The 25,276-nt window shown below is 37.4% G+C and overlaps 1 protein-coding gene across 7 annotated transcripts in view; it reads right to left on the bottom strand.

Moving 5' to 3' along the window:
- The window catches only part of LOC122401659 (probable G-protein coupled receptor CG31760), a 32,543-nt gene extending 7,808 nt beyond the window's left edge, over positions 1-24,735 (bottom strand). For 6 of the 7 annotated variants that reach the window (XM_043403926.1, XM_043403927.1, XM_043403930.1 and 3 more), the window contains exons 1-5: positions 24,556-24,735; positions 10,598-10,755; positions 7,835-8,002; positions 7,459-7,663; positions 1,826-2,060 (exon numbers count right to left, since the gene is read on the bottom strand). In XM_043403926.1, the coding sequence (XP_043259861.1) occupies positions 1,826-2,060; positions 7,459-7,663; positions 7,835-7,981 (587 nt within the window). In that variant the 5' untranslated portion in view covers positions 7,982-8,002; positions 10,598-10,755; positions 24,556-24,735. The remainder of the gene's footprint in view (positions 1-1,825; positions 2,061-7,458; positions 7,664-7,834; positions 8,003-10,597; positions 10,756-24,555) is intronic. The other variant, XM_043403931.1, reaches the window with a different exon arrangement.
- Positions 24,736-25,276: the final 541 nt, after the last annotated feature.

The following is a 25,276-nucleotide window of genomic DNA, read 5'->3' as shown; positions in this document are numbered from 1 at the left end:
AACAGGATGATTTACGATTATTTATTAGCGTAATTGCCACGGTGACACGGCGAGTACTCTGTTAAAATTATTTATTGTCTTATTTTTTCTAAGACAAACGGATGTAAAGTTGATCAAATTCGACTATATTTTGATCGTTAGTAACGTTGTCGTAAATCTTCGAACTTTGAAACATTCAGACGTTACGACGTTCAGAATGACCGCGACTTTTCCGTCGAATTTGAAGGCCAAACCTGAAATCGCGCACCGTTTCTGCATTTTCGCGAATCGAGTTTCTATGACTTGACGCTCGTACGGGATGATGAAGGATGATGAATGATCGTGGAGCGCCTAAAAAATGCTCTCCTCCCGGTAAAAATGCTGGTCGTTGCTGTGCTCCAACGAAAGTTATATACTTCGAAGAGATATCGCGTCTGTTTGAACGAAAACAGCAATTAACGCGTTTCGTTAAAATAATAATAGCAATTTAATCAAAAATAATAATATCAAACACGATGCTCGAGTCACAAAGGCTTAACCTATGATTAATTGAGCAGCGAAATGGTTAATCATCCACCATGTAGAAATCGTCTTTTTACCGGGAAGGGAAAATAAAAATCATGTATGAAGGGTGATGTGCAGAACAGAAAGGTGTTTCATACAGTCGGATAAAACTCAATTGATCGCTCAAGGTTATTTTCCCCCACTGTGAATCGCGCCAAACATGCACCGTATTTTGTCGTTCAAAAGACAGGGGGCAACAATCTACACGTTTGTGAAAAAACAGACTGTTGATCAGAATACCTAAAAAGGTAAAATATATCGAGAGTGATTAATGTCAGATTATAGAAAAAATCAGGAAACACAACGATAGTAAAGGAAGTTTATACTTTGAGTATATCGATTAATAAAACTTAAAATAAATCACTACGTAAACATATGGATGGAAATTATGTATTTACAATGACAAGTACAGTATATTTTTTTATTACTGGTAAAATTAATAGTAAGAATATCGTTCAGGTGTTCTGTCTTATGTGGACCACTGTTTATAATATTATAAAACAAAAGAAAATTATAAAACATTGGAAATCTTGTATAGTTTGGAAACCACTGCTTTAGTGGCTTCGAGCGATGAATTGATTTTGTCCTAACTATAGTACGTATGCGTGCGTGCAGGTGGTTGTCGTTTAAAAAGCAACGTGCGAATATGTAACCATTTGTTAATAAAAACCGACTAAAAGTATGAGACTTGGTTTATAGTAACTTTTCACGACAGTTTCGATATTTATTTTACTCAGAAGCATTTTATATTGTTCCACTATTGTTATTTCATACGATACCAAAGATAATAGATTTCCTTCTAGTGCTCTGTTTTATTTGCAGTAACGTAAAAAACACGATATTTTTGCCAACATCGCAACATGCTTCAAATTATCACCATGCAGACAAGAAATATTAAATTCTGCAAAAATTTCTGTTAACGTTTCACGATTCTCTCTTGACAAAATATATTTTATCGTAGAAAGCTCAAAAATACGAAGAGTCGAGATCTTTAATAAACACACGAAACTCTGTACTCTTGATACCATTGTACATTAAAAAGAAGTGATGTTTCATCGATTTTTTAAACGTCGAACAAACAGATATCGAAAGTTGAATTTGTCCTGCATTTCTCCGAAGAATCAGTGACTTTTCGAATCGATCAGAGTATTGAATGCGAAGAGTCGCTTTCTCGAGGTATTATAGCTCGAAAGATGTGGCGCATGCAGAATATTATGAGAGGGTGCATTTGACACACCGATGTGCATCGGATGTTGAAAACGACGTGACAGATTAATCGAACCTTAACCCCGTGGTGGCACCCGCATTCTCGAACCACGGTAAAGTTGGATCAGGTGTAGATCCTGGCTGGAGCTCGTGGCTCTCGACCTTTGAGGGTTCACCGACGCTACCTGGGCTCCTTTCCAACCGAACCGCGTTGATCACAGTCCCCGTGGACATGTTCAGCGCGATCACCCTCGTCTCCACGGCGTCGTTCACCGACATCAGCAGAGACTTCGCCAAAGCATCTAAAAACACTAACCAATCTTCCATATAAGCCACTTTTCAATTTCCACAAATTGTACAAATCAAACCCCTTAACGCTCATATTTTTCGGGTTAACCAACAATGATCAGTTTTGTTTATTGGATTTGTTTCTAAAAATATGGTTTTTTTAATTACAATGTTGTATCTAACGTATAATTTGAAGGAAAACAAATATTATCATCCCTTAAACCGTTGGATTAAACAAATATTGTTTTTCAAAGCAGTCAGACTCGGGCATGATCGTTAAGGGGTTAACAACGTGTGTACCAAAGGGTATAGCCGAATAAGGGGGTCAAATGTGCCCCCAAACCGAATGGAACGAGCCACGGGTCATTCGATAGCAAAAAAAAAAATAACCCCTGTGTGCAAATTTTTAACTTGAAATCTCGACCGTGGGGGTAGTAATGGGGTGAAAACGAAAATCATGTTTTTGAATTATTTCTCTTGACCTATTGAGTAAAAAAATGTAAAAAAATTCAGAGACATTTCGGGTACCGGGGCACATACTTTGGGAGATTTTCAGATTTTTTGATTGAAGAACCAGGTAGTGAAAAATAAAAAACAGCAAAAAATGCCGAAAAATGCCGATTACGTATTGAAGGAGGCCCGGAACTACTTTTATACTTTTACAGTAAACAGGTATTACTATTACTATTATTCTCAATTTTTTTCAGATTTTTCATTTTGGTGCGCCGCAGTGAAAAAAAATAAAAACCGAGTTTTTCCGCATTTTCTGCGTATTAGAGTAACTTACACGTTGAATTTTTATGCATCCTTCAATATATAAGTGTTTTGTAGACTGTTTAATGTTTCTACACTAAGCAGAATTACATGACAATTGAAACAAATAAAATAAAGCCAACCATTGGGTGTATATATCCTAAAAAATCAACGATATTTTCAACGGCGTCGACGGCGCAGCGTTAGAGTGTCCGACTGCTGAATCGCTGGAAGTTTTTTACCGTAGGTTCGAGTCTCTCTTCTGGACGTTAGATACTAAAGCCGCAGCAAACATTCATATTTATCAAAGAAAGAGAACGAGAAGGAAAGATCTGCTTGATCGAAGGGCGAGAAGAAGTAATAGTAAGCCAATGTACAATTTTCTGCTCCGATCCATTCACAATAGTCAAAGGTAAGAGATTTGAAAACTAACATTTCACATTAATTTCAGTGTAAGAGATGTTAAACAATAATCGTGGTTAACAAAAAAAATAAAAACGCAAAAAACACTTGAAGACTATATTTATACATATTTCAGGTTAAAATATTTGTAAAATGCTATCAGAACATTTATAAATAAATATAAAGCATTGTTATATAGTTAGAATTTGAAAAAAAAAATAATGAAGAAAAAAAAATACTAAGTCCAGAAGAGAGACTCGAACCTACGGTAAAAAACTTCCAGCGGTTCAGCAGTCGGACACTCTAACGCTGCGCCATCGACGCCGTTGAAAATATCGTTGATTTTTTAGGATATATACACCCAATGGTTGGCTTTATTTTATTTGTTTCAATTGTCATGTAATTCTGCTTAGTGTAGAAACATTAAACAGTCTACAAAACACTTATATATTGAAGGATGCATAAAAATTCAACGTGTAAGTTACTCTAATACGCAGAAAATGCGGAAAAACTCGGTTTTTATTTTTTTTTACTGCGGCGCACCAAAATGAAAAATCTGAAAAAAATTGAGAATAATAGTAATAGTAATACCTGTTTACTGTAAAAGTATAAAAGTAGTTCCGGGCCTCCTTCAATACGTAATCGGCATTTTTCGGCATTTTTTGCTGTTTTTTATTTTTCACTACCTGGTTCTTCAATCAAAAAATCTGAAAATCTCCCAAAGTATGTGCCCCGGTACCCAAAATGTCTCTGAATTTTTTTACATTTTTTTACTCAATAGGTCAAGAGAAATAATTCAAAAACATGATTTTCGTTTTCACCCCATTACTACCCCCACGGTCGAGATTTCAAGTTAAAAATTTGCACACAGGGGTTATTTTTTTTTTGCTATCGAATGACCCGTGGCTCGTTCCATTCGGTTTGGGGGCACATTTGACCCCCTTATTCGGCTATACCCTTTACATTTTCTTCCAACTGTCCAAGAAAAGAGTATAGTTTTCGTAGACAATTTGAAGGGATTTGGTCTGGCAGTCGTGTTAAACATTTGGAATCGACGAGCTAGCAACGCTTATATGTTTTTAAACCGTTGAATGAGAGTTGTCTAGTTTGCAAATGGATTTGTTTAGAGTCGAACCGTTCGTTGGCGTGCGTTTGGAACAATTTACGAGCCGTTTGCAATATTAGGCTGCACGTGTAACTGCCAAGCTGTGCAACTACGATCGATGCGTCCCTATGGCGCGCATATTCTCGTTACCATTTCAGCCGATGGAATTCGGTTAGGCGATGATATACCAGGCCCTGTACAAATTGGACTGTTGACAATGTGGTTCGTCATCACGCGCAGATTATTGGTAAAATCGATTTTACGTCTGCCCAGTGGATTGCCGCGGAACGAACGTGAATTCGATAACATCGAAGGAGATTTCTGCCATTTTCGAACACCGTTTGTCATTACCCGCGACGACTTTCGAAAAGTGCACGGGAAATTTCCGCGAGAAAGAATCACGAAACGATGAGCTTTCGCGGAAGAGCGTAATAATGCAGGGATAAGTAATTTATTCACGATCTTCGTTTCGCGTGGAGCTTTAAGGGCTGTCTTTTGCTTAACTCGAGCACCTTAAGTGTCCCAGGGAATCTTTTATCGTTCTCGACGTTAATGAACATCATTTTGACCATTTTCCCACATTTTAAATACCAGTTTCTTTGACACGATGGATAATTAGACCAATAAAGTTTTTCTGAATGGTCGAATAAAATTTAATACGAAGCAGAGTAAATCTGAAGCGAAAAAGCTTCGTCTCGTATGGTTTGGCTGACGTTGGAACGCGTTGCTGGGGGCGGATTAAAAATTAATATGTATTTTAGTTAAGTGCAAGACGTAGTGACCCGAATAAATTAGAAAAAAGGTAAAACTTTGGCACGGATTGACGTGCAACAGGTGCAGGAAAGAACCGTGATATGTAAATTATTTGGCGAGCACGGGGCTCGCGATACATTCGCTCGGGATAAGCGAGTATGGCACATGTTGCTCGCGCGGAAAAAGTGTCAGATTAACTCGATTTAAAACGAAAATACCCAGAAGAAATCGTTTTCCAGTCAAGATGGTGTCGTATAAATACACGTTTTCAGTGTTTTGGGGATGCAATTGACAATTCCTAAGAAATTTATGTGAAAAACACAAAATATTCAACAGTTCAATGGCACTAACGTTGTTAAAAAATTAGTTAAATATACAGGGTGTCCTTGCATCGGAAAGAGTGATTCTAGATGAGAAAATAAAGAATGAAATTTTTTCATTTAAGTTTTCGTTGTCGAGAAAATCAATTGTGAATTGATCTCGATACAATAAGCACCAATATCATTAGTATCAACATGATGTACTGTGTTACCTCTGTTTATGGATTTAAAGTAGATTTAAATGAAAATGAGTCATGCAATTTACTTATTAACACATTGACTGTCATATATGGGTGCTACAAATTTTCACTGATAAGGTAAAACAATGATTTCTTAAGATTAGATGTTAAAAAAAAGTAAATCTTAATTGGACACTTAAATTTTAAAGAGCCTGTAAAGATCAGTTCCACGACAAATTGTTTCTAGTTTTCAATTGTCCAAAAAGAGTATCGTTTTCGTAGACAATTTGAGGCGTTTGGTCTGGCAGTCAACCTGTTAAACTAACTTAATACATACAAAAATTGTTAAAAATTGCTCATCGTGCTACACATACAACTCTCTAAATTAGATTTGTATGAACTAATGGATTCTAACGTATTCTGTATCTTCAATTCTTCAAATGCCAAATGATTCTCGCTTTTAATTGAGGAGTGCATAAAACAGTCTTCTTATACTCGTCTGTTTTAACATGATTAGTCATAATTGAATAACATACTAAGACAACAAATAAAATTACGATACGTGCTCAGGAAATCATGTCAACATGAGTGTACAGAAGTACAAAGAACATAATAAAAGTATCGAAATCTCTTTATCTAAGCCATAGCTATACTCAGGTGAATATTCAAAGTTGATTTTCTGGACAACGAAATCTCAAATGAAATAATTTTATTCTCTATTTTAAATTTGTTTCTTCATGCAAAATCACCTCCTTTCTGACGCTGAGACACCCTGTATAGTTGATCCATTCTGAGTGTCTGATCTTTGATAAAATAAAATATTTCACTATTCGGGAATAAAAATTCAACGAACCGATCGAACAAATAAATTGCTGTACATTGATTTCTCGTTCGTTGTCTATTATTTGAATAAAATTGTACCCCTAGACGTAGCTTCTACAGCTCTCCCGTCCACCAATCCCGTTGCTGACTCCGATCACGGCATAAATGAATATGGAGGGCATATTAATTCCGACATGAAAGAGAATACGTATACAGAAACCTATTCTGAAATGTTCTCGGAATGAAAATATTCCATAAAATGAATATGTATACGCGCAAAGTATTATACGTAAATTTTCTAACTTTCCTGCGCCGTAAGAATCGTCGAACGAAACCGATTCGACCACGAGTTTGTCTCTAATTATCGTTGCCTCGAGAATCGAGCCTCCATTAACGATTCAGAATTTTTCAAACAATTGGAACTTAGTCTCGTCGGTCCGTAAAACATTTCTCCACGTTTCAAACGTTTAATTTTCGTGCTCCTCCGGCCACTGTGAGCACGTCTCGAGAGCGGTTTCCGTGCTACGATTCGACCATGCAATCCAGCAGCTGCTAATCTACCCTTCACCGTGCTCGCGGATAATGGAGTTTCCGGAGCAGTATTCATATTTGCCTGAATGTCTAGGGCTGTAAGCCGTCTATCTCCCCCAGTCGTTACTTTTATTCTAAGATTCTCGCGTTTCGGTCGTTACTTAAGGCCCCTCTGATCTCTACTGTGACAGAAGAGACCTAGTTTCTTCAGATACCTTGATACGATCATTTTCTCCCCATTAATTCCCAGAAATAATTACTCGAACGATCCCAGCGTAGCTCAAAGAACAAGGATATAGTCCTTGGGGTAGTTTTGGGCGACTTGTACGCGATACGCGTACGATTGGATATCGATTCTGCACGGGTAAACTCGATGGAAACGTTTCAGACGTTTCTCGTCGAAACAGCTTTCGGAGGAATAAAAAAACAAGCTCTTCCAAATAATAAAATCGCTACGTATTCGTTAATTGCGTTGACAGTTTGCAGATTCGAGTGTTCTTTGATTAAAACCTGTTTCGTTCGCGTTGCAATTTCCAGATCGTTATTCCCGACTCACCGTTGTGCCTCGATGGTCCGATAGTGCCAGAATTTTGGAGCGTCAGAGCAGTCATGTCGGCTTTCTGGCGTGCAGTGTCGTAACGTCGTGGATCAAGGGCTGCAGCAGCTGGCAAAGACTTAAATCCAGCAGTCGCGGCACAGTATTCCCCCAATGATCCGGTCGACGCCGCTTCTATCACATCCAACGCTTCCTCGATATCCAACTTTAAAGCAAAGCATTTTATTCAAAATATTACAATACGTGTCTCCCTTGAAAACGAACGTTTGAACGAAATCTTTGGATAGCAGCATTTTAGGGATTCTTTGAAGAATAATTATTATTTAGTCTCGACGAGGGAAAATTGATTGAAATTTCAATCGGAGCGGATATTTACCTTTTTCGTATCGACAACGTCGTTGTTGGTGGTTGTCGAGAGGGACGACGCCGAGGTTGGAGTGGCCGTCGTTACGGTGAAGTACGCCATCATTGTCATTGTCGTCATCGTCGCAGGAAACAGGACCAAGAGCCAAGATTTGCCCATCCCGCGTCCTGCTCATTTGTACTTGGAGGCAAACATGTTCGTATCAATTTAGTTACTATCGATTTGCGATACCATCCGTGAAATACTATTTCTCTGTTTGACATCGTCTCGTATACAAGCGATTTAAAAACGATTTAAACAATGGTGTTTTATATTCGAACCATTCATCGTCAAATAAAATGATATTAAACACAACATTAGACACAGTTAGCTTTTCTCCAAGTCCTTCGTGTTGCAATTTAAGTAACAACTGTCTGGATTTTGATATGAGAAAAATATTCCAGTTCGTTTAAGAAATTTGTTTAATTAAGCATTTATTCACTTGGTTTCTGTATCGTATCTGCAGTGAACATTTTACGATAAAACCTAAGCAACTCAACTAAATAATGCAACCTCGATAAAATATCACAGTTTTAATGTAACGATTATTTCTATTGCTTGAGAATACTTTCTCGTCTCTGGTTTGCTCGTAGGTAGAGAGCATGTGTTGCCAATTAAATTAGACAAATTTTCCCCAAATCCCAAATTACAATACTGATGTAACATCGGCGACTGTTCAATTAAGGCAACTCTCCTAACGTGCTGTTGTACATGTCTGAGTTAGGTGAGATTCGTGGCTCGACATTGTCGGATGTCTTCCTGACGTTTCGTGTCAGTCGGATCCCACGAACTCACGCGTGTGTTTCCACTCTACCACATACGATACGTGCATCTGTACACCCAAAAGAATCGAGATACTATAGTTATTTAATCAACGTGGAGAATTTATAACGAACACAGTTATTATACCTGCGTGTTCGATTTATACATTTTTTATGTACAAATAAATATGTCAATCTTCCAAAAATATAGATGCAATTTTCACGAGATAGACGGGATATATCACCGTGCAATACGGACTCGTAGAACGCGACGAACAAATTGCAATAATGCGTTTAAACGTTTCCATAACGCGGAGGCAATTCCAAGTGCAGCAATAAAACGGTGCATCCACCAGTTGTGTAAACACTCGATTACGGATATCTGCGTTTTTATGAAGTGATTCCGTGGTACGACCTTCGTTTGCCTGCTTTCAGAAAGAATCGATCGTATCGATCTTTCCATTTTACGACCTATAAGGAACGCAAGTGTCGCGGAAAATTTCGAAAAAGCTATTCCGATTCAAAGAACACAGAATGAACATTGATGAGTATCGTGATCGTAGAATGTTTTGAAGATAATTTCTTTTACGGAAAAAAACTATTTAACGATCGATAATAAACCCTTTGAAATAAGCATAATTTTACTTTGTAACATCGGTTTAATGATTTGTTTCTTTCACCCTTCCAAGCAATTTTCTGATTAATTACTTCCGACAGTCGTACGAGGAAGGACGTGGATGGCACGTATTAATTATGTGTGCTGTTCCCATCGTGACCAGGATCGCCTCGTGCGTACAATGTGTTCGTTGCACGAGGGTGGCTCATCGACAGGGTAGCATTCGTAATAATTAAAAATTATTTACGTTCGTGTTACAGGCAAATTAAACAGTCTCGTCTATACTGTACGAGATTATATTTTGGACAGTTTCGTGATTCATAAATTAATTACGAATTTCGTGACGGTGCAAGCTCGAAGGGTGAAAATTACGATCTCGTTATTAGACGCGATGATACCTAAAATGTCGTAGAGGAAAATTATATGTGATGACCCTAAATATTCTATAATACAAATTTTCTCTAAACCTCTCACTTTAAATCTTTGTTACATTCTAATCACGATTGCAAAACTGAACGGTAGCTGGGAAAAAATGCAAATTTACAAATCACAGATTTTTTAAAGATCGACTGAAAGATGTTAGAATTCTCTGTGACGTTACAGATTGGATATCTGATAAACGAAATTGCTCTTTTTCAAATGTTTCTTACAAGGAAAGGCTTCGATTTTGATGAAAACCAAAATTCATTTTTTAGCTACGATAACTCGAGCTTAAGGGGTGAAACCACCCCTTGAAGTTTTCGCTCGAAACGGCTATCTCGAAAACGGAAAGACATTCGAAAATATTATTAATGTTTTTTTATGTACAATAACATGGTGTTAAAAAATTGAACAAAATACAATTTTTCCTTTTATTGAAATGACGAACATTTTATTCCAAATCCATTGGTAGATAATATTTAAAAATTCCGTTTCTCCGTTTTCGAGACAGCCGTTTCCGGCCAAAACTTCAAGGGGTGGATTCATCCCTTAAACTCGAGTTACAGTAGCTAAAAAAAATACGTATCGATTATTTTTGGCTGTTTTACAAGTGTACAAAGTTTCACCAAAATCGAAGCCTGACCGTTCGCGAAGGTTCCTCGTTAGTTTAATTTTTAAGACAGCAGACAATCGACGCGATTCGTCAGATCCACGGTCGCGTAGAACCTTAGATACACTCTATTTTTTTTTATATGGTCTGCATTAATTTAATGGACGATCGTCTTGGTCGAGGCCCCCGAGAAGGATAATCTTGAGCTTTACGATCCCAAGCGGATCCGTGCAAAGATAGCGACACAAACACTCTAACGCAAGTTTTAATATAGATATGTACGTGGTTACTTAACGGTATTAAAAGTTCCATATCACGTTCGAACCAACCTTTTTCTTTCGCATTCAAGTGGTGCCGAGTTTGAGCCCCGGGTCCATGGGGCGTTCATCCACTCCCTCCAATATTCTCGACATTTTGCGCGATGGTTCTTTTACTTTGCCTTGATTATCTGCCACTTTCAGCGATCATTCATGGCGAAGAAACGGTCCTGTTAAAACGAGAAGAAAAGGGTATTTTTTTTTTATACTTTTATGAATTATTACGGGAGAGAGGGCACTTAAGATGACCAGCTAAAATGACTTTTAAATTACAGTCAGGGGCAAAATTGAGTGGACACCTGTCCACTTTAAGGTAAAGGTACTGCAATTTAATCAATTTTCCTGATTAACTTGCTTCTTAATTTTTCGTCGTTGTCTACATTGTCGTCGACAAATTTTGTTACCAGTTTCAGAGAATAATAGGCTTCACTTCAATTAGGGATCACTGAAAACTAAAATCGAACAAAATAAATACTAGTAATCATTGTATTCGATATTAATCGATCTTCACAGGATTACTTGATAAAAGTTATTAAATTTCAACGATTCGATGACGTCGATGCTTGTAAATTTATTAAATGTTCGTCGAATTCTTGATGGTACCGTAATTAACGATAAAGGTACTGCAATTTAATCAATTTTCCTGATTAACTTGCTTTTTAATTTTTCGTCGTTGTCTACATTGTCGTCGACAAATTTTGTTACCAGTTTCAGAGAATAATAGGCTTCACTTCAATTAGGGATCACTGAAAACTAAAATCGAACAAAATAAATACTAGTAATCATTGTATTCGATATTAATCGATCTTCACAGGATTACTTGATAAAAGTTATTAAATTTCAACGATTCGATGACGTCGATGCTTGTTTTATTAAATGTTCGTCGAATTCTTGATGGTACCGTAATTAACGATAACTCCATTTCGACGGTTTGCAAAGCGCAAACGAAGAGGGAATTCACCGCGTAGCGCATTTTCGTCGCAATACGAATCACAGAGGGACTCTCAAAAGATCCAATCACGGGCTACTTTATTTAAAAAAACATTTAGTTTCGTTGCAGCGTCGAAATAGTTTTATTTGCCACGCGACGAGCAACGTGGACCTGGCAAACTGGTATTTCCAGAATATTTTGCTGGACGACCAAACAAAATCAAACACAATATTTATAAAGACCAGCGTACAAACATGCATATAAGCAATGGGGGCAGAATTTAATTTGAAATAAATTCTGTGTAAATAACTTTTATATCATAAAATTATTTACTCTTTACAAATGAGTCTCGAGGAGTAAAACGAGACGTCTTCTGTTTATATCGAAAAATTTTAAATATGCAATAGGCAACGGGACACAAGACCATTTTATAGTGAGCTTGGTCACGGTCAGGATTCCTGAGGGCAACGAAAGTAGTTCGAGGTCCTGTGTCGAGGAATGTTCATCAAATAGACCTTTATCGTGAGAACCTTGCCCATTGATTGCGAGGGAAGCATGCAAAGCGTACCGAGTCAAAGAAGATATAAATAAAGAATTATGGAAATTATTCCATTACAGGGAACATAACTTGATTCGTCGTGTCGAGGAGTTTTAAACGCAGTTCTAGTTACATTCTTAATGGTTTTATTCCTGTCTCAATGAAGCCGGATTTACAAAGTTTCGAGCAGGGTTGAAACTATTAGAATAATATCAAGTAAGAAAACATACTCGTGAATTTTCGAAAATAGCGGCCAACGAATGAAATTCCTTTCCCTACCGAGCTTTTTAAATATTCCAAGCAACGTCATCTATTATTCGAACAAAATTCTGCCCAACTTTTGCTACCTTACTGCCAGACTCTTTTCAGCGTGCCTGTGGAAATTTATTGACACGCTGGGACTAGCATTACTTCTGCATTCTTGGTAAAAATTTATGCAAATGTTAAAATAATCTGAGATAGTGAAAACCTTGCAATTCCTTATTCTCGAAAGTAAACGTCGAGGAAATTAATTTCAGCTTTCCTCTCGTTGATCCAAAAGGTCTATGTTATCCGAATTTTAATCGAAACTTCAATATTATCTCAGTATTCTTGAACTTTTATATGGTTTGGAGTATTTTTTGTTATGAGAAATTGGTGCTAATATTAGGATTCTGAATTACTAACTGCGACGTTTCTCTGTATCTGATGGTACTCGGTTGACATTCCTCGATAAATGTCCCTGACAACCATACGTACATATCTCGCGACGACGTTTAGGTATCTTCCGTGATATCGCCGTGCCGCTTGTTTGCAATTTCCGCGACGTTCCGCCAATATTAAAATCATATCAACGATCTTGCTCTGTACATGCCATTCCAGCGATCTCGAAACTTGAATTTCGGGAAACAATAACAAACTCGACGATATTTCGTGTCGCGCGTAAACACGAAATACCACGTTTATTAAATTGAAATCGTCGTTCTCAATTTCACAGCGCTCAACTTCGGGGGAAGAAAATCACGTATATTTTTTAACGAGCTATAAATTTCAAATCAAAAGTTTAATCTACGCTGAAATAACGATATTCCGTGTACACTAAGTTCCACAAGGTTTCAAACAGTTCATAAAGAACATCTTATTTTCCTCGATAATGTGTTTTCTGAGTCTCAATTTTCCGATTGTGCGAGGCTCGCTCGAGACTGGCTCATGCTTCGTAAAATCTTGTTAGCCCTGAGATTTTTTTTTTCACGCAACAAAAACGCGATCGATTTCACCCTGCCTTCCCCTATAATCATCCCCCTGTGCACCGTAGTGTCCGTTTCGAGGGGCGCAGATGCGCAGGGACCGCGTTTTATCAGCGAAACGAAAGAAATAAAGGACCGACTAATTGAAATAATGGCTCGTTATCGGGACTTATAATATTTTTCAGGAACGGAGGTCGCATCGTTCGCACAAGGACAGCTCTACAGCGCACTAGGGGCGATCGATGCAGCAACCGGCACAACCAGCCACCCCCAGATCGTACTTCCCTGCCTCTTCTCCTCTGTCTCTCCTCCCTTGCTCGTGGCATCTCTGTATCTCTGTTGCACATCGTGCTACTTTCCCTCCATTTTCATCCCGCCACCCTGTTTTCTATTTTTCTTTTGACTTGCCCGCCTCGCTACCAGCATCCTTTCCCTTCTGACCTCCGGAACGACGCTTTAAATTGTAAGCGTTTCGTGCACGGGGTGGGGCAACCACTCCGCTTTGTGTCTCCTTCACCGTCGGCTCATTGAAAATGTTGTAATTGCAAAGAACACGACGCGTTAATGTTTCAAGATCGCCGCCGTTTCTTGGTAATGACACCTTCGACCCTCTGTTCCGCTATACGCGATCTTCGAGAGCAAATATGATATAAATAAACAAAAATACACCGTCGGGGAAAGGAAAACATTAATTGCGTTCGTCTCCAAATAAATATTTTTCTTGGGGTAGGAAAAGACGATGTCAATAATTATCGAACAGTTACAGGAACCGATGTGATATGAATTAAACCAGAACCAATACGTCCGTAACAGTCGTAATGTTTATTTCGATGCTATAGCCGTTTTCAACCCCTGTGCACGACTAAGGGCTCGACCGTCGCGTCGCAGTTTTTTCATTCGTCTACTTATTTACGAATTTCTGGGGGCTATATCGGTACGGGAGTTTTTATTTCGCGTTTCTGGTATGACAGTGATACCCGGACGACATCCCTTTGATATTTCTGCCAACGAGAGCGTCTAATGCGAGTCTCGCTCGCTGTCATTCTGTTTCGCTCGCCCCCGTTGCATTCCGTTCGCGTTCCTCGTTCGACGGTTTACGTGTGGCTGGGTCTCAGCTTGAGATAAAAATTGCTATTTAACCAGCTTTTAAACGATTCGGTGATTAGACCCGTTGCAAATTTCATTCGCCAACAACGGACACGAATTTTTAGAGTCTTTCGTAAATTAGATTTTTGTTCGCCGCTACGTCCATATTGGGTTTCAAAAAATTTGTTCGCCCGTAGACGAGACGTTAATTTTATTTGTCCGGCACTGTGTGCTTGCGAAGCAATTTTTTCATATAAATACTTTTAACTTTAGTCAAAATATTTTCATATTTTTTGTAACACCATAAGACCCTGTTTGATGGGTGAAAAAACATAGTCAGAGACGGGAAAAATTTTTATCTAAGTAAGCATTTCAAATAAAAAAATTATTATAGGAATCTGAAGGAAACGTCGAGCTATAAATACACGTTGGATATAATTTGAATAATTGAAAAGGAAAGTTTAGAAATACCCTACGTATTTAACGACAAAAACGAAGCAGCTTATTAGTGGCTCCGCTGATGGTCACATCTAAAAGATTGCTGTCGCAGATTGGGTCATGCCTCGACAGATTGGCTTGAAAGAGAAGACTGTCGCCACTAATTGCCTACTCGATCGATTACACGAAAGAAATGCATGGTTATAACTGCTGTGCAACGATGAGTTGGTCATCGGGTCTGATTGGTAGCATAATCTCCTTCCTATAAACCCGAGAAGGCTAAACCTATAAGAAGTGGATCATACTATAAATAAACAGGCTAACCACCTTATCTTTGGACAGTGCGCGTACCCAATAATCGAACTCGGTTAATTAAAATTTTTTCTATTTTTAAATACATCACTGATTTATTCAAATCACGTAATAATATTCGAATGACAGTACTAGAATAACATTCGAACATCCATCGAACAGTCCCATCGCAATTTTAATCTCATCTCGTGCGGAAAACGCCGAAAGGCGTTCACGCAAATGTGATAGCGGGATTTCCGCGCACAACGCCGCGCCGAGAATCGAAAAAAAACCTATCAACGGGGAGCTTAATTCCGTTTAATACGTTGTTTGTTTTCACGTGTAACTTCGCGTTTATTCGCGTCGGTTTTTTATCTTTTGATCCTTTGTCTCGTCCACTCCTACGCATCTCGCACGCACCATTTCTGCTCCAATAATCCCGTATCGCGTCTCAAGCGCTTCTTTATCTATCCTTCCCCGGGGTCTTCTTGCGCCATTTTCCTCTCAGCCTACTGCATTTCACTCACGCTTCCTGTTTTCTCGCTACTCGATTTAACCTATTTTCTTTTTCTGTGATATTTTATGCGATGAACGCATTTTCTTCCCTTCCACGGCATGTAATGCCATTTTCTCGACGCGTTTCAGCCTTCCCTCGCTTCTTACGTTGCGCGCTTTTTCCTCTCCCTTGTCCTTTCCACTTTGTTTCCTCAATTTCCGTGTGCCTCTCGATGCTGGATATTCAAATTGTTTACAAGTCATTTTATTTTCCATCCGCTGAAAACTATGTGACCATTTTTTATCGACCACGATGTTTATTTAATTTATACCGCATCATCTAGGCTACATAAACAATTATTTTATATCTTGAATAAGTCGATAAACCGTGCACTGCATGTCACGCAAAATGCACGATCGATATGTCAACAGTGTTCAATTACCTCGACAAGTAAACAGAAAACTACAATATACTGGCAGCTATATTTGATTGAACTTTCAGATTGTATTTACTAAATATATTATCATAATATCGTACGAGAAATTAGGAAAACTATAAATTTTTAAACGAATTATCCGATGTGGTGCAAGTACACAAATAAACAAAACTTCGTACATTATTAAAGGCAGAAAGTGTACACCGGTTGCTATCGATTCTATCGAATATTTGTATGCCCCAAAAAGGTTTTCTAAAACTTCTACTATGTAGATTTTTGCTGTAAAATCAACGAGTGCAGCGAGTTAGCGAACACACCAGTTTCATGGCAATTTTTTTCAAACTGTAGGAACTTTACAGTAACTTATATTTTAAATTTAATTACTTTATTTATCTTTTATTCGTTATTCGACATTTTTGTCTAGATAAGAATTTTCCTCACTGTTTGGTGCATTTGATAACACGAATAGTTCCAGGAAGGGTTAACTTTCTAACAACCTGGGGGACAAAATTTGTAACGGTCTGAAGGATATTACTGTACTTACGATTCGAAAGTCAGACAGACAAAACCAATTCCAGTCGACGAAGTAATTATACGAAGGTGTTCCAATTCTCGAACATTCGATTCCACATTACGATTCAAAATTCGAACGATTTGCATTCTTGTTACTTTGCACTACTTGTACAAATAATTTTGGAGTACAGAAATTCAGGAGAATTTTAAGGCAACCAAAATTACCGAAGTTGTTAATCGCAATAAGTCGGTTTAGTCATCTGTCGGTGCCAATAATCACTTTCCAACAGTTGAAACGACTTTAATCTTAAGAACGGGAAGAAAGTATGGAATCTACGGGCTTAACGAACTTACAGTTGTAACTGCATTCGTTTTCCTCAGGTTCCTTTATGAGCCGCAATTTTGCTTACTTTTTAACTTCCGTACATTGGAATCTCGATAAACTTCTGCGACTCGAAACATTTTTCATTTTATCTCAGCTTCGACTCACAGAAGTCTGAGAATGTCTTTTGAATACTGTTCAAATTGGAATATTTTATGATCTAGTAACTGGATATTCATAATATTCGAATTTTGTTATTTTAAATCTTATCTTTGGTAGGTCAATTGTTCCATATATCATTTCTATTTTGATAAAACGGTTAAAATATTTCGCTGATTTCTCCAAGGAGTGAGACACTTATCCTCGTTTAATTTCTATTTTTGGAGGTCCATGAAGATTAGGCGCGACGGGAAAAGAAAGAAAGAAAGAAACTGTGGAACTTGGGTGGCGCAAATTGAGCGCTAGCTAGTAATACGGCTACTTGTACTGTCTGCCTCAATTAAGTTACGATTGAGCGAAACGTGGCCTAGTCACGCAAATTTACTGCTGGACACGAATACAGTGACAAGCTGCTTTGCGATATAAACTGATTATTGCCGCGTACTTCGCGGCCCCCGAGCAGCTCGTTTGCTTTTTCCGTTACAAAACCGCGCTGTAAAATATTATCGACGATGGATATCGCGAAACTTGATACGCTAATTTGTTCGAAAAATACCCTCGACGGATATCGATATATTTGAAAAATAAAAGGGATATAGGCGGTTGCAGTATTTTATCCAATATAACGTAAACTCGATAAAGTAAAACTGATTAAAATTTCGTAATAAACCATCGTTCTTACTCTATCATTCCCACGACGACGACACGATTCTTATTCGAGTGGAACGAAATCACTGTTTCTAATATAATTAATGAAATCTTGAACATCACTTATAATATTACGTACAATTAAAATACCATCGCGTAATTTTGGATCGCGTTTCAAGGAGATTGAGAAGCACTGTTCCAGATCAATGCGCGACATTAGATGCCATGTAAACGCTATTTTACGACAAAGTTATAATATCGATGTAATAACTTCAAGCCCGTTGGAAAAGAGACTTAGAGTTACTGCATCGGCTTTAAAACGACGTGTAAACTGTTGCAGCGTAACGACGTTGGTAATACCATAAAATATTAAGCATCTTAACTCTTTGCTGTTTGTAGAGTTGGTTATTCAGTAGGTACTATATACTCGGTACGTTGCCACACACTGAGAGAAAAACGAAGAAACGCGCCGTGCAAGAAGCGTGAAACCTTTAAAAAACAAGAAATAGAAAAAGGCTATTTTCTAAAATTAAAAATACAACGAGAGATTTGTAAGAATTTACATAATTATACTTTTTACGTGTGTTGAGCACAGTATTTTTTAAATCTCGTATAACTTGTATGCAAATTCGCTAATAGGACTATCAACCCCTCTTTGACAGATAAACTCACAGAGTTTTCTTTAGCATTTTTCTTTTAAATTAATTAAAAATCCCATTTTGTATAGTTTCTTCCAGGGGTGAGATCCTAAACTCGATGAAATAATTGATAGTTTCACTGAATGGGTGTTTAATATTATAAAACGCTTTAAACGTTGGCGAAATTGTGGTCACCTATCGTATTTGATCTAATACAGAGCGACTATCGGGTAGCATCCAGGACCTCGAGGCAATTCGATGCGTCCCACGAAGTTTCGATACACTTAATGCTGAAAATGGACTTCTGATCGCAGCAGGGTGGTCGTTGTTCTTTTACCGTTTCAGTACATCGCCTAACTATTGAACTGGCGTTCCACAAATTGGCAGCCAGCGTGGGGTCGCTGTATTTCTATCGAGTTCACGTCCAATGTCAACATTATAGGGGCAAACAATATACAACCCCCCAAAACGAAATGTTACCATACGCTACCTTTAATTTTTCGAATTGCAATTATGGTAGTTCGACCAAATGTTGGCCAATATGCAAAGACTACGATGTAATCGAAAAATATTTCGAAAAAAATTTCTACTTTGGCGAAAAATATTTAAAAATTTCAATTATCATATTTCTGTATTTTTATCTCAAGATAAAAATGGATATCACCTGCTGGTCTTCCAATATATTTAGAAAATTCTAAAATATGTTACAAATCAATCTTAGGGGCAATTATTATTTATTTTTAATATTATTAATCTAATTTATTTTTATTATTAATCTTCTATAATAAATACAGAGTTAAATGAAATATTATTCATTGCAAGAAGAAACCATTAATAGTAGTATAAATATTGCAATCTATTCACGAAACATTGTCCTTTAATTAATGTAGTATTAAAGTAGTATCATATTTCTATATTTTTATCTCAAGACAAAAATGGATATCTCTTGCTAGTCTTCCAATATATTTATAAAATTCTAAAATGTGTTTTAAATCAGTCATAGAGACAATTATATTTTCTATTAATAAATACAGAGTTAAATGAAATATAATTCATTGCAAGAAGAAACCATTAATAGTAGTATAAATATTGCAATCTATTCACGAAACATTGTCCTTTAATTAATGTAGTATTAAAGTAGTATCATATTTCTATATTTTTATCTCAAGACAAAAATGGATATCTCTTGCTAGTCTTCCAATATATTTATAAAATTCTAAAATGTGTTATAAATCAGTCATAGAGACAATTATATTTTCTATTAATAAATACAGAGTTAAATGAAATATAATTCATTGCAAGAAGAAACCATTAATAGTAGTATAAATATTGCAATCTATTCACGAAACATTGTCCTTTAATTAATGTAGTATTAAAGTAGTATCATATTTCTATATTTTTATCTCAAGACAAAAATGGATATCTCTTGCTAGTCTTCCAATATATTTATAAAATTCTAAAATGTGTTTTAAATCAGTCATAGAGACAATTATATTTTCTATTAATAAATACAGAATTAAATGAAATATAATTCATTGCAAGAAGAAACCATTAATAGTAGTATAAATATTGCAATCTATTCACGAAACATTGTCCTTTGATTAAAATAGTATTAAAGTGTCGTGTCGTGAAGTATCAAACTTTTCTCCGTATTCAAGTAGTTGGTAAGAATTTGTAGCGTCTCGAGTTTTCCTCAGATTTCGTTGAGAATCCTGATGGCCACGTGAATGGATACCTCGAGATTAACCGTGAATCAGTGCACGTTCTCGATCTTCCTTCTGATTAAGATCGCGCTTTTTCGCGAAGCTCTACGACAAATGTATTTGCGTTCGAATTGATTTGAAAATTAAAAAGTTTATCGTCGAATTCCAGTCTGTTCTATAAAAATGTGCCAAACTTGTTGATCGATATCGTCAATATTGTTGGCACGGGTGGTTCGAACAGTCTTAATTTTTAATAAGATCACCATCAGGGAACTCTTCCGTAATGGAGGCGAAAAAGTATCCAACTTTAGAAAATTTATTATATATTAAAAATTAATACTATAAGCTCCTTAATAAATTTTCCACTGTTCGTTACATATTGCTTCTCATCGTCAGTATTTTTCCTTTATTCAATTTAGCAGTTTCACGACCATATGGATTGCCCCGGCAATCGATTACACGTATTGAACTTAGCTATGTGTATCGTAATTAATTCGATACACGATGGCGTAACAATTTCTAATTTCATCCCAGAACCGAGCGCAGATAATTAACGAAGATCCTTATTAACTTCCATTTTCCGAGGGATAAAATCATTAGAAAATTCGACGTAATTATTTTTTGCCCAACAAACTCCCAAATATTTAACATTCATTTGCAAACGTAAACGATAACGAAATAAATTCTGCAAAAAATGTTCACGTAGGAAAAATACAACGAAAATAATTTTAAACATTGACATGCTTCTGACGTGTGGAATATAATTTAAATTTAGATTAGAAATATACACGTACACAAAAATTATTCCTTGCATTATTAAAATTTCTCTGTACCGAGCGAGGCAATACCAAGTTATTACAAGTTATTTTCAGAGATGCAACAAAATTTTGATAACAAAAATAATAATAATTTTTTGACAGTCTTTCAGAGATTTCAATGTCAATTTTACTTTTTTAATTCAAGGTTATTTTGTTATATTTTTGTCGAATTGGGTCTGGTTCGAATAACTGTGGAACAATTCGCGAAATGCGCGTCGCGACGTTTGGTATTTCATATGAACGTCCGGGATCATTTTACTCGTATGAAAAATGTTCGTGTCCAATGCGTTTGAAGAAATCCTGGCCGTTCAAAGACAAGCTGGAATGAAATAGCGTCGACAGCCAGCTATTAAGGTCAACAACGGATTTCAGGAAAAATCGATAGACCGGATAGAACGACCCTCGATGAATATCGGCCTGTTGACAATCAAGGGCTGCATACAAGAACGGGGTAAGCCTTTTTTTAAAATTCTGTTCATTATCTTCACCTAAAGCCACAGTGCATATAAAGAAGACACGAATGTCTGTTTTCGTTCCAAAGACGTGCTCGACTTTATTCGAAATGTCTGGTTGAAATATTTTAAACGTCATTCCTTTCGTTCTTTCGTAGACGAAGTCGAACAAATTTTATTCGAACTCGTTTCCGTAAACCGTGAATTTGAACGTTTAACGTAACTTTTTGTCAAAATAATTTTTACAGTCTGTTTCTAATCATCGACAAACAAATAATAATTCACAACTTTTGCTCGATCCGATCAGCTTGTTCCTCGATCCTTACGTAGAATTTTTTTAACGATATTGGAACATGGACGGACAATATTTAAAAGGATTTGGAGATTAAAGGGGATTTTCGAAACTCTTTTCCCAACCACACTAAAATTACAAGGATTAGTCACTTTGTTGCATTAAAGCCACCCCGGAGCTTAATCCTTGCACGTGAATTGGACTCAATTACGCGAACCGGTTCGTTTCCAAACTTTTAACGCTACAATCTTAGTTTTCAGACAACCTTCTCGTCACTATGTACACACATATGTGTACAAATATTATTTACAGTAGTACAAGTCCTACGAAACTTTCTTAGATTTCCTTTTCTACTTTTTTAATTAATAGGAACACATACAAATTAACATTAACACGAATTTCAGACTGTTGTTTACGTATTGATTAGACTAACAATAAAGTGTACGTGGAAATTCTACTTTTGAAACAGCTCTTTCGAGATGCAACAATTCTGGTTCGAAACGTCGAAACGTAAATAAAGAAACGGGGAATAGCAAACGACGTTTCCAGCAATCAGTATTATTTCAGCACCGCGTCGAAAACTATATTTTTGCGATTGGTTGCTGCTGCATCCGGGATTAAATTTTAAAGCTGAGCGAAGTGTTAGCGAAATTAAATTCGCTTTTAGTAAAGTGCTTTGATACGAGATGAAAAATCCAAATATCAACTACCGAACGAACTGAACAAATTTTTATCGAGTCGAGTTCCACTGTATATTTAAACCCGCCAGGGTGGGGGGGAAAATAACACACGCGTAATAACCATCGATAGGTACGGCGGGAACATAGAACGATTAATATGATTCTTCAGCCCTTTGACCGCCCGGTGCACTCCGACCCAGAACCATCAATATTCTACGATGCGATATTTACTCGATAACAGCTGCAAATCATTGGCACGCGTCGTAATTTCTAATTATCATATTCTTAATTTCTGATTTTACTCGATTTTTTCAACAGTGCGATATAAACACAAATCTTTATATATTACTATCACTAGATTTACGGAAGTCGTCAATTTTACGGATGTCAGATTCCATATTTAAAATTGCAGAACGCGTAAATATTATTTTTTAACAACTCATGTTGAATTTGTTTGATGCAATGGCACGAATACATAGTCTAATTAAAAGAAAAATCATATTTTAAGGTAATCGTCAACATGAAAGGTATCAATAAATTGTTTTGACTGAAACCAGCATTCGTAAATCGAATTTAAAGGAATAAATTTTGTTTGCTCTTAGGTAACAGACACAATTTTGATTTTTTTCGTTCGACCCTCGACTCTCGAGATTAATTGGCTTCCACGTATCGAAATTTAGGGAAAAGATCGAGACTTTGCTTGGAGGAAGCAGCAAGCAATTCGAGCACTTAATAACTGTTCGATAATAATACGATTACGCGCCATGTACAAGGAGCTGCGTCTGCGACAGTGTATGTTTACTGTTTACACTGGGTCGCAAAGTATCACTGGAGTTCGTTAATGGTTGTCTTACCCTCTAATAGAGAACATTGTTACATCCGAGATCGACTTTCTAAGCAAGTTACCGAGGGAAAGAAACTGGAAGGAAATATTATATGGTGACACTCGAGCCACTATCGTATTATGTTTGCTTTCTGGAAAAAAGATACGGTAAAATAGTTGCATATTGATTTCTTGCAGGCGATTTGTTTCAAAATCACAATAATAAAGGATTTAATTAAATTTCAAATATGCACTCTATGTTATTATTTATGATATAAAGTGTGTTTGGAAAATCGTGACGACCATTACGCCAAACACACTATATATGTTTATATACGCGTACTGTAAATATTTCTGATATCACTGGAAAGCTGATAAATAACAAAAGGAAACGTTCACATTGTGCAGAAACGATGACATTCGTTTGAATAATTTCTAATTAATATTTAAATGCACTTAGGCAGACGTAGACAGACGATATCGAACACGTTTACAACCTTTGGATCGTTGACCATGCAATCAAATAGACATCCACGAGCTAATGTCACATTAGTCACGGTGTCCTGTATATTACAACCGATCAAAATGGATTTACGCACCATCGAACAGACCCAGTACAAAAACTTCGGTGTTATTATTAATGCCACACGCATTACACATGAAATTCGACAGAGTTGTTTTACGATGGCCGATAAATATCAAACCTGCAAACTTTGTTGCTCCCTGTAACGTTCTTACTGTTTAATCGCTTTGTCTAATTAACGAACGGTCCGTAAAACTAGTTTTACGCGTATCGAGATTCCTGGGGGCAAACAATCGTACGAACCATAAGCTTTTCCCCAGTTTAGTCCCCCAATAATTCCCAGGATCGCGTCGAGATTAGTAGCAACTACCGAACACACGAAACTCCCATATATTTATACTTAATCTCGCGTTAATCGATGCATAGGTACAGATTTAGAAAATGATCTCGAGCGACAAACGATCGTCCAACAACCACAAAATGCTCACTTAGCAACACCACCGGTACGGTCGAAACGATTTACTACAATTCCCACATTCTGTTCTCCCATCGTGTCCACTTTATCTTTTATTCCACAAAGATCGTGCAACATTCTATTCCATCGATCATCGCTTCTCGCGAGGACAGACACGTCCTCGCTGAATATCGTCAACTTCCATCACCTTTCCTCAAACAACTTTACGTATCAATCCCGTGCAAACAAGCTCCAATTTTCAAACCTTTGCCCAACGGGGGTAGCGTTAAAATCTGTTCGAAACGCGAATCGCGAGCTACCCCGTCGAACTGGGCCGCGATTCGCTGCTAACCTGGCGGCCCCAGAGCCCCGAATCCGGAAATTTATAATAAACTCGCGCGTCCTTGGATGTATCGCCTCGTTTCTCGGTCAATTAAGCAGTCGACGGTCCAACCCTCGCTAGCTCCGAAAACATCGTCGAGCAATAGTGTGCGCGGACTTACGTGAGACAGCCCTGGTCCTCCACTCCCCCAAAAAAAGGATCTCGACAGGTGCGTGGCGACGAGCACTGGCACTGAACGCTCGAGGAGACACACGCGTAATTCGCGTACGAGCCTGTATAGTCTTTCAGACACTGGGGAAACGAGAGGAACGACGGAGGAAAAATAGGATCGCGACGTCTCCTGCGGCTGCGACGAACGAAGGCTCGTTCGTGACTGCTTAAAGACCAGTCGGTTGTGCAGCTGGGAGCGGGGCGTGCGCCCTCCGCAAAATCAAACTTTGCCTCCACTCGAGGAAATCCACCACGGATACAGGCTCTGCACCGCGCGCGTACCGAGCCTACGATGTGCTTTTTCTCCACCGTTACTCGTGGACCCGTCCGTCGGAACGGAACTGGAACGATCTCCAATATTTTAAACAATCAAATGCAACAGGATTTTTATTTAAATTTGTATTCCTCAACGACGAACCAAAATCCCTCGCGAACCACGACGCTTTGACTCACTGTGGAGCTAAAGAAATTAATTCTCGAATTTTTAGGGCTACGCGAAACTCTGACGAGAAGTCGAAGAAAATTTCGTGGTATGTTTATTGTAAATTATGGGACGACCTAATATTAGACGTAGATAAAATTTGTAATTTAATAGAGGGCAAACAAAATTTGTTAATTCAGGAGATATCGAAATTTTAAATATATCAACATCATTCGTAGAAATTTGAATG

This window comes from Colletes gigas, unplaced genomic scaffold (genome assembly GCF_013123115.1).
Source record: "Colletes gigas isolate AHSC1104 unplaced genomic scaffold, ASM1312311v1 Colletes_gigas_Sc00026, whole genome shotgun sequence".
NCBI classification, from domain to species: domain Eukaryota; kingdom Metazoa; phylum Arthropoda; class Insecta; order Hymenoptera; family Colletidae; genus Colletes; species Colletes gigas.
Note: the sequence above shows the minus strand (reverse complement) of the source record. Positions and strands in the feature narration are given on the sequence as shown.